The sequence below is a fragment of the Prionailurus viverrinus genome, chromosome X (genome assembly GCF_022837055.1).
Source record: "Prionailurus viverrinus isolate Anna chromosome X, UM_Priviv_1.0, whole genome shotgun sequence".
In the NCBI taxonomy this organism is placed as follows: Eukaryota; Metazoa; Chordata; class Mammalia; order Carnivora; family Felidae; genus Prionailurus; species Prionailurus viverrinus.
Genome location: NC_062579.1, coordinates 89,972,351 through 89,985,531, shown reverse-complemented (window position 1 = coordinate 89,985,531; position 13,181 = coordinate 89,972,351). Strand labels below are relative to the sequence as shown.

Sequence of the window (13,181 nt, the reverse complement as noted above, 5' to 3'; positions counted from 1 at the left end):
CTAGTCAAGAGAACCAAAAAGCAGGCTGCTGCTTTTAAACAGATGCATCACTTCAATTCAGCAAGCTGGTCCTAAAGCAGTTTACTCCAGAATCTCTTAGAAGAAGATATCCCCGCCCCACCCCCGCCTCTAGACAGACAGACAGACACACACACACAGTGAGGCAGCTATGATATACTGCAAAAAAAAAAAAAAAAAAAAAAAAAAAATACTGGACTAGGAGTCTGAAGAACTGGCTTCAAATCCTAGCTGTCACCTACAAAGCTGTGTGTCTCATAGGCCAATTCATTAACCTCTCTGAAGCCTAAGGTTCCTCATATATAAAAACAGAGAGAACAAGGAAATCTGAGCTAAAATATCACTCAAAAGAAAGCTTTACAAATGTGGTGCATATTGCAAAGCTGGGCAAGTGGAGATGATCTGCCACTGTGGAAAAGTAGGCTGGACTAGAATGAAGTCTGTCTATTAAAAAGCAGGGCTGATTTTTAACTTACTAAATTTGCTTTCCAAGACTAGACCAACAAAGTTGAAGATACCACTGGAGGGGAACAGAAGAAATAAATCAATTTTAGGAAACGGACTGTGTATTTGGATTCTGATTAACAAAACATATGAGATAACTCTCGACTGCCTAATCAGTTCACTAAATTTCACGAAATGGTCTGTGTACTGTGGCACACCCAACAGCAAGGAACATTTCTTAGTTTGCAAACTCAGTCTGTTAACCTCTTAGAGTTTGCACGGTGTGCCACTCCAATTCCCATCAAGGGACAGAAGGCATTTCTGATAACCAGATATCCAGTGACACCATCTGTTTCCACAAATCAAGATTTCTCACTGCATTTCTAGGTTGTTAGTTACCCGGCCAAATCTCTTCACAGTACGTTATGCAAAAGACAAAACCTGTCACAAAGGATAGAGGAAATGTTAATGATGCCAACCTTTTTCAGTCCTCCCAGTACTGCTAGTTCTTTTCAGATTCAATTCTCCAGATGAGTCTAATTCTCTTCCAAATTTCCCCCACGAATACAGAATGAAACCGTGAAATTCACAGACTGACACCATAGTTTTATCCATACAGCTCAACACGTTGAATATTTGGACAGGTTATAGAGTCAAAATTAGAAGGGCGGATCCCAAAAGACGTTTTTACTTTTCACCTACTACAGAAGGATCAAAGTGCTTGAGAAGCTCTATTATCCCAAGAGGCAAGAAGTGATTCTATTAATTCTATCAAGATGACTCACTGGGTTCAAATAAGTTAAATAGCTCCAAGTTCTGCATACTTCCTCCCAAAGTAAGCACCATGTGAAGTTAAATTTGTTAACTCCAAGAAAGGAAGGAGAAGGGAATGGACATTTGAGTTCTTCCTCTGTGCCAGGTACTAAGCTAGATAATATACACTCCTGATATAACTGTCCTTCAAAATTAAATGTTTCGTTCATTGAAAAGAAACAATACTCACATATTTCTAAATTGATTACAATCATATACATAGATTGTTATTTCCTCCCCCCACTCCACACACATTCAAAAGGTCTGTCATTTAACCTAAATCAACAGTTCCTTACTTTGAGGGGAAAAGCACAAAAACAGAATTTTGAGGGTATCCAATGTATTTGGAAATCCAAAAGCATTTTCAATCCTCCACTGTCTAGCGATGAGCTTGTTTCAGATACTGAACTTGAAGGAGACTCCGTGCCATCTCAAGATTGGCCACTGCCACCCAAAAATCTTTTAATAGTGATTAGGAAGGTTGGTGGAAACACATCTGCGACCTACCAATGAACATTTCTGATTTTCGTGCTGTAACTCTTTGGGTATATATCATATATAATATATATTGGGCTTTCGAATGTCTTCTAGAAAGTACAAATAACTTGATTTGCAGCAAACATGGTATTTCTTCCATGGGGGTAAGCTTGAGAATTGAAGGCAGATCAACGCCTGTAACCATACAGCGTCTACTTACACTAACATACGAAGTTCACCAATTCTCAAGTTCTTACAGCACGAAAATATATTTCCCTGCCTCTACTTCCACACAAGCCCGCAGAAGAGTTCGGCGAAATAGCTTTAAATCCCGTTTCAACTTTGAGAAGAGGAGGAGTGGGTAAGAACAAGTCCCAGGCAAGCGGAGCATTCCAACTCCTGCACTTCCTTACTCAGAATCTCCCATACTAATCATCACTAAAACATCTTGCAGAATTAGATAAATAACACAAAGCTGTGGCTCTCCTTCCAACCACCAGATTACTCAGCACTTGTTTGTATCTCTGTAGCCGGTTGTGCACAATTGCGTCCGGCTCCCCTTTTAAGACAGCGTTCTCCCGAATGGGAAGGACCTCGTCTTCGATTTCCTTTGCCTCGCCGTAAGGTGCTATTTTAATAAAACACTGTTGATCTAGAGTACATCAGCTAGAGGACTCCCCGAAGTAAATACCCAACCTTCCCCCCCCCGCTCCTTCTCTTTCTGGGCAACGAAAAGAGGACGGCGAACAGTTACGGCCACCTCTGAAACGAACAGGCAAGTTAGCGGCACCAGAAAAAAACAAACGAGAAATGCAATTTCTCCTTTAATCTGTGGTCCCCAAGGCCAAAACGGATGTTTCAAAGGTAAAGCGCGGAACCCCACCAATACAGATCGCCGGCTCTCGGGCACGTAAACTGTCCCACCTCGAAGACAGCCGGACGAGACGAGAAAGGGGCTCCGTAGCCCCAGGGACCGCTCGCCCAGGGAATGCAGGGGGTTTGGCCGAGGTGGGCGATTCCCCCTCCCCCGAGTCCCTCTGAAGTGCCCGAGCGAGACACCGAGGAGCAGCGGTGGCGGACACAGCGGGACCCGGGAGGGGTGCGGTGGGGAGGCACGGGGGAAGCCGGGGGACTGGAGCGCCCGGCTTCTGGGCCGTAGCTCCAGTGACTTACCCCACAGGGTCGCCGCCCCCTAGGTGCACATCTTCGGGGGCATCAAAGAATTCCTCGGTGTCGCTTTCCGACGCCATTTATAGGACACACCCGCGGGTGAGGGGGCCGACGCCGCCTGGAGGGAGGGTGACTTTCGTCTCCTCCTCGTCGTCCTCCACCCCGGCGAGACCGTGGGGAGGTGGGTCCCGGGCGAGGACAGGGACGGAGCGGACTATCTAGAGTGAGGAGCCGGTGAGGGGCAAGGGGCCGCCGTCAGCTGCCGGGCTGCGAGGATGACCGGCCGAGCGGCAGCCTGAGTAGGCGGCGGTGGGTCCAGGGACTGTTGCTGCCGCCGCTCCCGGTGATAGGTGTACAAGGAGAGCGAGAGAAGAGGCGGTGGCTCTCTGTGGGGGAGGGCGGGCTCGCCGACGACAGCAGCTCCAATTTCTCCCGCAGCAGCAATTACAGCAGCTGGGAGAGCCAGTTGCCCGCAAAATACGGACGCGCACCTAACCTCGCGAGATTTCGGGAGGGGCCGGTGAAAGCGTGGGCGGGGCGAAGAGAAGGCGGGGGCGGTTCCAGAGCGGCGGCGCTCAGATTTCTTCCACCCGAGAGGCCTATCAAAACGGCGCAAGCGCGTTGAGCGCGTTCGGCGAGGGCCGGAAGTAGCGGAGGGGGGCGGAGAAGAGCCTCCTGAAGGGAGGAGCCGAGAACCTGCGCAGGGGCGGCGTGGTGCCTCAGTTCTGAGGGAGAGCGCCCGACGTGGGTGGGGTTGTACAGATCGACTCGTCCCCTAACTCGGCAGATGCAAAGACGGGCATCTTCAGAGGGGTGGTGTTGAGTCCTTTTTTTTCCCTTGTGAGGAAATGCTGTCGGGAGACGCTGGCATTGTGTCATCAGCATTTACGTCGTCTTAAGGTATCCAAGCCCAGGATATCCCACCACCTCTAGGACATAGGCAAGTCCATCACCTCTAGCGTTTCGGAAATAACCTGCCCTAGGTACTACAAGATTTCTAATTGAGATCCCTAGATACGACCCTGCCGGCCAGACGGTGGGGTCCATGAGAGCTACTTGGGGAGTGTGCCAGTTTCGTGGAGTAATGATGGATTTGTTGCTGGAGCTGCGCCGACGTAAGGCCTCCAGTTACTCTTTCTCTCCGAATATTTCTTGCCACCCACACTTAACGTGAGAGAAATTCTTACAGACTGGCCAAGGTGTGCATCAGTCAAGTGGTAAATATATATTGAACAGAGACCGTTGCAAAGCTAAGAGCTAGTAGCTCCATTCTGACCCTCGATTGCCCAATGTCCAGCGATGAAAATAGAAAAGTATTTTTTCACAGACCAAGGTGGTCTTTCTTAACGGGTCATTGACCACCAAAGTGAAAACACTGACTTTCTTCTCTAAGAGCGCTGAAACACATTTGTTTCCCATTGATGTCACGACAGGAAGGCTCTCAGACCTGTTAGCACAGGCTCAGCTCGCTGCTCAAGATGGCACCCGGGAAAGACCGGCTTGGGTCTGGGTGCATGCCCTTAGAGGCTAGAATGGGGTTCTAAATTTCTGTTTGTAATGCAACCAGGAAAAGACCTGGCGTTGCCTGCCTTACTTGAGTAAAACCGAATGCCATACACTGTCACTTCTGTAACGTCCCAGGGAGTTCGGGGGAAACACTGCATATTCAAATACAGTAATATTTTTTGCCGCAAGCCACATGATTATTGATACGGGGTAAAGGAATACCAGTAAATAGCCTCATTCAGTTCAGGTCAGATACTACGGCCAAATAAGTTTAGGTTAGATCAATTAGACTATCAAATAAGTTACTAAAACTACAAAACAAAATTTTTAGTTTCCAGAGCTTTTTGGATTTCAGAATTGCAGACAAGGGATTTCTGGGTCCTTGTGAGGATGTGACTTTTGTCACGATCTAGTAATTATTAGCTTTTATGTGTTTTAAACATGTTAATTTCCCGGATAGAAAACTGTATCTCCGAATACTTTTTCTTTTGTTGCTCACTAGGAAAGATACGCTTTTTTCCTTATGGAGTTTGGAAAGATAAAGTAAATAAACTACCTGAATTTATTCTCTTCCTAGTCATCTAATAGTGAATTTATGTTTGCCTTAAAAATTAAGTTTGGCGTTGGGGTGCCTGGTTGGCTCTGTCGGTAGAGCATGTGGCTCTTGATCTCGGGGTCATGACTTTCAGCCCCACCTTGGGTGCAGAGATTACTTTAAAAAAAAAAAAGGATGAAGACAATTTAGTTCCTGTCTTCCAGGAGCTCACAATCTAGCATTGGATCCAAATATGGATTCCTAATTTGGTATCTGTTTTCACCACACCATATTACCATATCACCTCTCTTGGACCTTCTTTTTCTTTCTCTCTCTCTTGGACCTTTTAAGGTACCTTAACATTATACTTAGAAAAAGTCAAGAGTGGAAAAATGATTAGGTGATAACATTCTTAGAGGTATTAAAGTTGTCGGTTTAAATGCTTTTTATCAGTTATGTGAGAAAGTGAATTTCTGGTAACACGAAAACACATGTGTACTGCATGTCACAATATTTTTATAAGATTTGAAGCAATTTCTACACCCAGCTGGGGGCTCCAACTCACCACCTTGAGATCAAGAGTCACACCCTCCACCAACTGAGCCAGCCAAGCCCCTCCCCTCCCCCCCCCAGCCCCGCGTGTCATAATTTTAAGAGATGTTTTGGCTGAATCATCTAAAGTTTTAAAGCAGCAGATTTTAGGTCTAGTACAAGGCAGTAGTTTTAAGGCTTTTCTCCTTATTAGAACTGAAACTTTTTTTTTAAGTTTATTTATCCATTTTGATAGGGGTGGAGGGACAGAGAGAGAGAGAGCGAGGGAGAGAATCCCAAGCAGGCTCTGCTGTCCGCACGAAGCCCAACGTGGGACTCCATGTCACAAACCATGAGCTTATGACCTGAGTCGAAATCAAGAGCTGGGCTCTCAACTGACTGAGCCACCCAGGCACTCCTAGAAATGAAACTTTTTCATCAAACTTAATTCCATGCAAAAGTGTACTTCTCATAAAAATAATAACTGCTCCAGTTGAAGCAGGAGTAGTCCAGGTCCCTGCCTGCATGGCCTTCCCTGAGGTGCCAGAGACTGCCCCAAGGAGCCGTTAAAAAAAAATTGAAGGCTGTTGGTCCAAAGCAGGAGTTGGCAAATTATGGTGCACTGGACAAATCTGTCCCACCGTCTGTTTTTGCAAACACAGCAATTCCCCTTATCATTATTTCGCTTTCTGCAGCTTCAGTTGCCCGAGATCAACTGTGGTTCAGAAGCAGATGGTCCTCCTGACGTATCTTCTAACGGTACATCAGAATACCTACATCATTTACCTCACTCTGTTTCATCACACAGGCATTTTGTCGTTTCATGTCACCACAAAAAGGGGTGAGTACAGTACAACAGCATATTTTGAGATAGACCGTATTCACATAAGTTTTATTACAGTATGTTGTTACAATTATCCTATTTTATTATTAGTTATTGTTAATATTTTACTGTGCCTAATTTATACTTTTTTAAAGTTTATTTTTACTTATTTTGAGAGAGAGAGAGAGAGAGAGCAGGCAGAGGGGAAGCAGAGAGAGAGAGAGAGAGAGAGAGAGAGAGAGAGAGAGAATCCCAAGTAGGCTCCATGCTGTCAGCACAGAGCCTGACATGGGGCTCGAACTCATGATCCGTAAGATTGTGACCTGAGCTGAAATCAAGAGCCAGATGCTTGAGCCACTCAGATGCCCCTATAAATTGTACTTTTCATAGGTATGTATGGATAGGGAAAAACATAGTATATGTAGGGTTTGGGACTATGTGTAGCTTCAGGCACGGCAGGGTCCAGGGCTAGAACATAGCCCCCATGGATAAAGGGGGGATACTGTAAAGTTTTATTGGAACACAGCCAGGCTTATTTGTCTCTGTACTGTCTGTCTGCTTTTAGGGTGGAGTTGAGTAGTTGGGACAGAGACTGTATGGCCTACAAAGCCTAAAATATTTCCGATTAGGCTCTTTGCAGAAAATTGTGCCTACCTTTGGTCCATGGGATACTATTTTCTAAGGTACCTCAGAACTGAAAACACACGCATATTAAATGGTTATTTGAATTCGTTTCACGACGGAATTGTATGATGCCACAAAATCGTATATACAGATAAGAATGAGGATAAAACCTTTTCCCACCTGGCTCGTTCCTAGTGACTTGAAAAACTACACAGGCCTAGTGGAAACTTTTCATGCCTCCTTTTCTTTAAAAAATTTTTTTTTTCAACGTTTATTTATTTTTGGGACAGAGAGAGACAGAGCATGAACGGGGGAGGGGCAGAGAGAGAGGGAGACACAGAATCGGAAACTGGCTCCAGGCTCTGAGCCATCAGCCCAGAGCCTGACGTGGGGCTCGAACTCCCGGACCGCGAGATCGTGACCTGGCTGAAGTCGGACGCTTAACCGACTGCGCCACCCAGGCGCCCCTCATGCCTCCTTTTCTGTACAGCATAAACTCTACTTAGGAGTTCCAGAGGTGAGAGTTCCCAAACCAGTGTATGGAACACTTTGTGGGATGCTTACTCTCTTCTCTTGGCAAGAATAATACAAACTGGCAGTGTACTTGGGGCCAATTTTTCTGCAACCTCAAGGGTAATCACTGGGAACGTCAGTGACCAGACTGTCATGGGCGTAGACTTTTGTTACAAACAAGAGCTAAAGTGATAACTCAGGGAAAAACTTTTTTCCTTTAATTTTTTTTAACATTTCTTTATTATTTTTTAATTAAAAAAATATTGTAATGTTTATTTATTTTTGAGGTTGGGGGGAGATGGAGTGGGGGAGGGGCAGAGAGAGAGAGAGAGAGAGAGAGACAGACTCTGAAGCAGGCTCCAGGCTCTGAGCTGTCACCACAGAGCCCAACGCGAGACTCAAACCCACAACCCGTTAGCTCATAACCTGAGCTGAAGTCAGATGCTCAACCGACTGAGCCACCCGGGAGCACCAGGGAAAAACCTTTTATATACAGGGTTAGATGATTTATATACAGGGTTAGATGATTTGAGAAACAATATTGATGTGAACTGATTTAATATTATAATCTCCATGAGAGTTTTTATGGATTTTGAAGTGTCAGAATCCATAAAAGAAAATCATTCTGAAACTGGCCAAAATTTCTCAGGGGCAAGATGAAATTCTGTAATCATCAACCTTCAATTATGTTTGAAAGGTCAGCTGTGTTCCAGATTATGATGGTAAATATTAAAAAAAAATTCTATTTGGCTTTGGAGTCTTTATATATTTTTTAGGTCCATACCACCTTCTTAATGATGTTTTGTTTGTCTTAATATTAAAATGAATTTTTGACCTCTGAGCACACAAGAGCTGAAAGTAGAGAAAGCTGGTCTGAAATTTGTTAAGAGATGCAGAAAAGCCCGTTCGGGATTTAAATTGTGTTATTATTATGTAATAGAATACTAAGTAGCCATGCACGTATTACTGTTCGGGACGCTGGAATAAAACTAACTGGGATTATCTGAAACACAAAAAGGGAATTTATTCATTTGCACAATCAAATACAGACTGCTCTACCACTTGTCTGTTCCTTTGTGATTAATATATTAGAGAGCAATTTGAGCATAAGGTGCATTTTGCATTTCCTTACGTGTGATTCTGCCAGCCAGGAGCACTAGGTGAAAGCAGAAAACTACACCCAGCTGAATCAAGTCACATAGGAATGCGCAAAATACACACGCACGTACCTCAGACAACTGCCATCTGCTTCAGCTCGTCGGATGTGTTTGAGTCCCACCCATCCATATCGAAGTGTTACGACTTTCTGTCAGAATCTGATTTCAGATCGCTCTCCTATCACTTCACAAGAACTCACAAGCCCCAACCCATTTCCGCACGAAGCAAACCTCAGGCCTTTTTTAAAATAGAGTGCCATAGGGGCACCTGGGTGGCTCAGTCGGTTCAGCATCTGACTCCTGGGTTTGGCTCAGGTTGTGATCTCGCGGTTTCATGGGTTCCAGCCCCGCATCAGGCTCTGGGCTGGCACTGAGGAGCCTGCTTGGGATTCTCTGTCTCCTTCTCTCTCTACCCCACCCCCACCCTGCTCTGTCTCTCTCAAATAAATAAACTTAAAAAAAAAATAAAATAAAGTGCCATATTTATTTCAGTATTTCTTTTGTAACCATTTAATAGGTGTAAAACTGTGCTACCATTTTTATTAGGTTTGTATCTTTTTGCGTGCATGTCACTGACAACAGTTTTTGTTTTTATTTTTTTGGCTTTTGGGGGGTGGTTTAAAGAACAGTTAGGTATTATTCTGTTTTCATAAACACATAGTATTTTCTTGGTATGGTTTTTAAAAAACTTTTTTATTTGAATACAGTTGACATACAGTGCTATGTTAGTTTCAGGTGTACGATATAGTAATTTAACATCTCTATATCTAAAGTTTTTGAATGTTGTACTCCTAGCCTCATTTTCCACGTAAACCCTGGGGTTTTTATTGAACAACTTTGGGCAGTAAGTGATTGTGAGGAAAGCATATGTCACCGCCTAGCAGCACTAACTGTAGTCCAGATGAAGTAGCTTTCGGCGTGGCTGGATCCAGGGTCCAATATATCACTTCTCTCTTACGTCCATCTCTCATCTTTGCTGATCTCTGCTGCTTTTTGTGCACTGGCTTCAACTTTCCTGTCGTAGACAGCTTCCTCCTTGAAGTCAGTGAAGAGGGCTGCAGGCAGCTTTGGTTTATAATGTCTTAATAATTGTCAATCCCAAAGGAAGCGAGACTTTCTTTTCCCCTGCGGTCCTATATTAAATCTGAGAGATGATGTTGATTGGCCTCAGGAGATTCCTCTAGCTAAGGACAAAGAGAACTCTTCTTTGTGAGGCCTGGGTCAGCCAATTCCCTGCTACACACCAAGTGGGGAGAGACTACTGTGAGTATTCCAGGACCACATAGAATATGCCATGGTTGTTTTTGTCCGAAAGAGAGTTACCAGCAGACAGGAACAATGTGCTAACCCCCGTTGTTAATGGTTCAGTCTCTGTACTCTTCAACATGACAAAAGCTCACGATGTGTTAAATGAAAACAGATGTTATGAAATACTGCATGTGGAATAATCCCATTTATGTAAAATCATTTATCTGTGTATATGTGTATATAAGCACAGAGAATTCTGGAAGAATGTTCACAAATGATTGATGGTGATTGTGTTTGGCTGCTGATTAAAATAATGAGATGTGTGCCTTATTTGTATCTTCATATGATGATTGAGTTTTCTACAACGAATATGTACTACTTTTTCTGTAATTTTTTAATTTTTTTAGATTTTATTTAAAAAAATTTAATGTTTATTTTTGAGAGAGAGACAGTGTGAGCAGGAAAGGGGCAGAGAGAGAGGGAGACACAGAATCAGAAGTAGGCTCCAGGCTCTGAGCTGTCAGCACAGAGCCAGACTCAGGGCTCGAACTCACAGACAGTGAGATCATGACCTAAACTGAAGTTAGATGCTTAACCAACTGAGCCACCCAGGTGCCCCTAGATTTTATTTTTAACTAATCTCTATACCCAAAGGGGGGCTTGAACTCACAATCCTGAGATCCAGAGTCACATGCTCCACAAGCTGAGCCAGCCAGGCATCCCATATTACTTTTTAAATGAGAGAGAATAGTAAAAGAAAATATATAACCAATCATATACAAGGTAGACTTAAATACAAAATAAAGACCTGAGATTCATTCCCTATATGGTACATGAGTATGAGTCCCGGGCCTATTGTTAGCTTCTGGAACATTTCAGTAAGTACCACTAAGAAGCTGAACTTGGACAAAATACCCACAAAGGAAATCTTGAAATGTAGTTAATCTACCAATAAAAAGTACTATTTTTTTGCACTGCAGGCCTGACACATAGAGAATGGTAATGGGAATTTCCAAAGTAACTATGAAATGATGGACTGATGTGAAGCTTCTAGAGGTAAAGGATAATATTAGAGGTTCACTTATGAACTAACCGTGATTTTGTTTTGCAAAACAATAAGCAATATATATGGCCTGATCTAAACAGGGATAAATAAAGACATATGAACTTTATGCTTCAAAAAATTATTTCAGCTCAAAAACTAGAGATATTTTTGTTTTTCTCCTGTGACATTACATATATTTAAAAAAATTTTTTTAATGTTTATTTTTGAGAGAGACAGAGCATGAGGAGGGAGGGGCAGAGAGAGAGAGACACACACACACACACAGAATCCAAAGCAGGCTCCAGGCTCTGAGCTGTCAGCACAGAGCCCGACTCAGGGCTCGAACTCATGAACCACGAGATCATGAACTGAGCCGAAGTCAGACGCTTAACCGACTGAGCCACCCAGGTGCTCCTTTTACACATATTTTTAATTGCTAACACTGAATTGAATGGCAAACATTTGTATAACAATATCAGTCATCAGGCTAATACACACGTGTGCATGTACACACACACACACTCAACAGCAACAACTAAAATTTCATGGACTCTTACAATTAGAAGGGACTTTAAAGGTCATGAGTCCAAACTGCACTTCTGATATATGAATTCCTTTTAGAAGTTTCCCTGATAAATGGTCATTCAGGGACCTGGCGCTTACTATTTACCCGATACGCTTTTTTTTCTTTTAACTATTGTTTTTACTTTATTTGTTAACTAATCTCTGCCGAACATGAGGCTCAAACTCATGACCCCAAGATCAAGAGTTGTATGTTCTACTGACTGAGCTGGCCAGGCACCCCTACCTCATCCGCTTTTTGATGAATGTTAACAAATTTCTTCATTGCATTTAGCCCAAATCTGCATCTGCATTTCTTTTTTTTTTTTTTTTTTAAGTTTTATTTATTTAAGTAATCTTTATACTCAGCGTGGGGCTCGAACTCACAACCCTGAGATCAAGAGTCGCATGCTCTTCTGACTCAGCCAGCCAGGCGCCCCCCACCCCCACCCCAAATCTGCGTTTGTAATTTACATCCACTGATTATAATTCTGGCTACTAAATCCATATACAACCTTTTAATCTATTTAAAGATGGTTATCAGTCCTCTTTATATTTTTTATTTTGAGAATAGACACTGATGTATTTACATGTGTTCAGAGACAAAAACAAATGGGAATTTCAAATGCACAAATGTATGTTAATTAAATATGGGATAATAGGTATACATACTAAACATGTCCACCTATATTTGGAACACTTGTCTAACGGTATGCTCTTTGTGTGTGTACCTAGTAATAACATATTACATTAGAATAGCTCTTTATACTTTCTGAGACAGCTTCACATCTCTTATATCATTCAATGATAATAAAATAACACTAATTGCTATCATTAAGTTACTGCTAGGTACCTTATTAAGGGCTTTGAATATATTATTTCACTTAATCATTATAATATATGAGGAATATACTATTTTCTAAGCATGGAAACAGGTTTAGACGAATTGAGCAACTTGCCCAACGTTTCACAGCTCACATTTAGTGGTCAAGATTTGAGTCTAAGGTCGCACTTTTATTTTATTCATTATCTCCCCAGAGTTTGCTGTAGTTTTACTACCCTGTAGCAACTGAGCCATGTTAAAGAGTGAAGTGTCTGAAACCATAATATGGCAACAAAAAAATTAAAGCAATTGGTTGACATTTCTTTTCTTTTCTTTTTTTTTCATTTTGTAATGCTATTCTTTTTTTTTTTTTAATTTTTTTTTCAACATTTTTATTTATTTTTGGGACAGAGAGAGACAGAGCATGAACGGGGGAGGGGCAGAGAGAGAGGGAGACACAGAATCGGAAACAGGCTCCAGGCTCCGAGCCATCAGCCCAGAGCCCGACGCGGGGCTCGAACTCCCGGACTGCGAGATCGTGACCTGGCTGAAGTCGGACGCTTAACCGACTGCGCCACCCAGGCGCCCCTGTAATGCTATTCTTAATCGAAATGAGTACGTCGCAACATTGGGAGTTGTAGTAGGCAGAAGTTTAAGATAGACCCCAAGATTTCCTAGCTTCTAGTGTACTCACCGTCCCTCCCAGTTACTCAATTCAACACTAATCTACATGCCGCTGGGAAGGGATTTGGCAGATGTCATTAAAGTCCAAAATCAGTTGACCCTAAGATAGGGGAGATTATACAGGTGGATTTGACCTCATCACATGAGCCCTGTAAAGGCAGAGTTTTCTCTGGCTGGTGGGGAAGAGGAAGTCAGAGAAAGGCACTCGG

The 13,181-nt window shown here is 43.0% G+C and overlaps 2 protein-coding genes across 2 annotated transcripts in view; one reads left to right on the top strand and one right to left on the bottom strand.

Annotated features, from left to right (window-relative positions):
* Positions 1–3,383, bottom strand: part of WDR44 (WD repeat domain 44) — an 80,207-nt gene extending 76,824 nt beyond the window's left edge. Inside the window, exon 1 of the mRNA XM_047843990.1 lies at positions 2,926–3,383. Within this exon, the coding sequence (XP_047699946.1) occupies positions 2,926–3,002 (77 nt within the window). The 5' untranslated portion in view covers positions 3,003–3,383. The remainder of the gene's footprint in view (positions 1–2,925) is intronic.
* A 256-nt stretch (positions 3,384–3,639) lies between these two features.
* Positions 3,640–13,181, top strand: part of KLHL13 (kelch like family member 13) — a 427,026-nt gene continuing 417,484 nt past the window's right edge. Inside the window, exons 1-2 of the mRNA XM_047844695.1 lie at positions 3,640–3,822; positions 6,190–6,335. The gene's annotated coding sequence lies outside the window, so the exon portion shown is untranslated. The remainder of the gene's footprint in view (positions 3,823–6,189; positions 6,336–13,181) is intronic.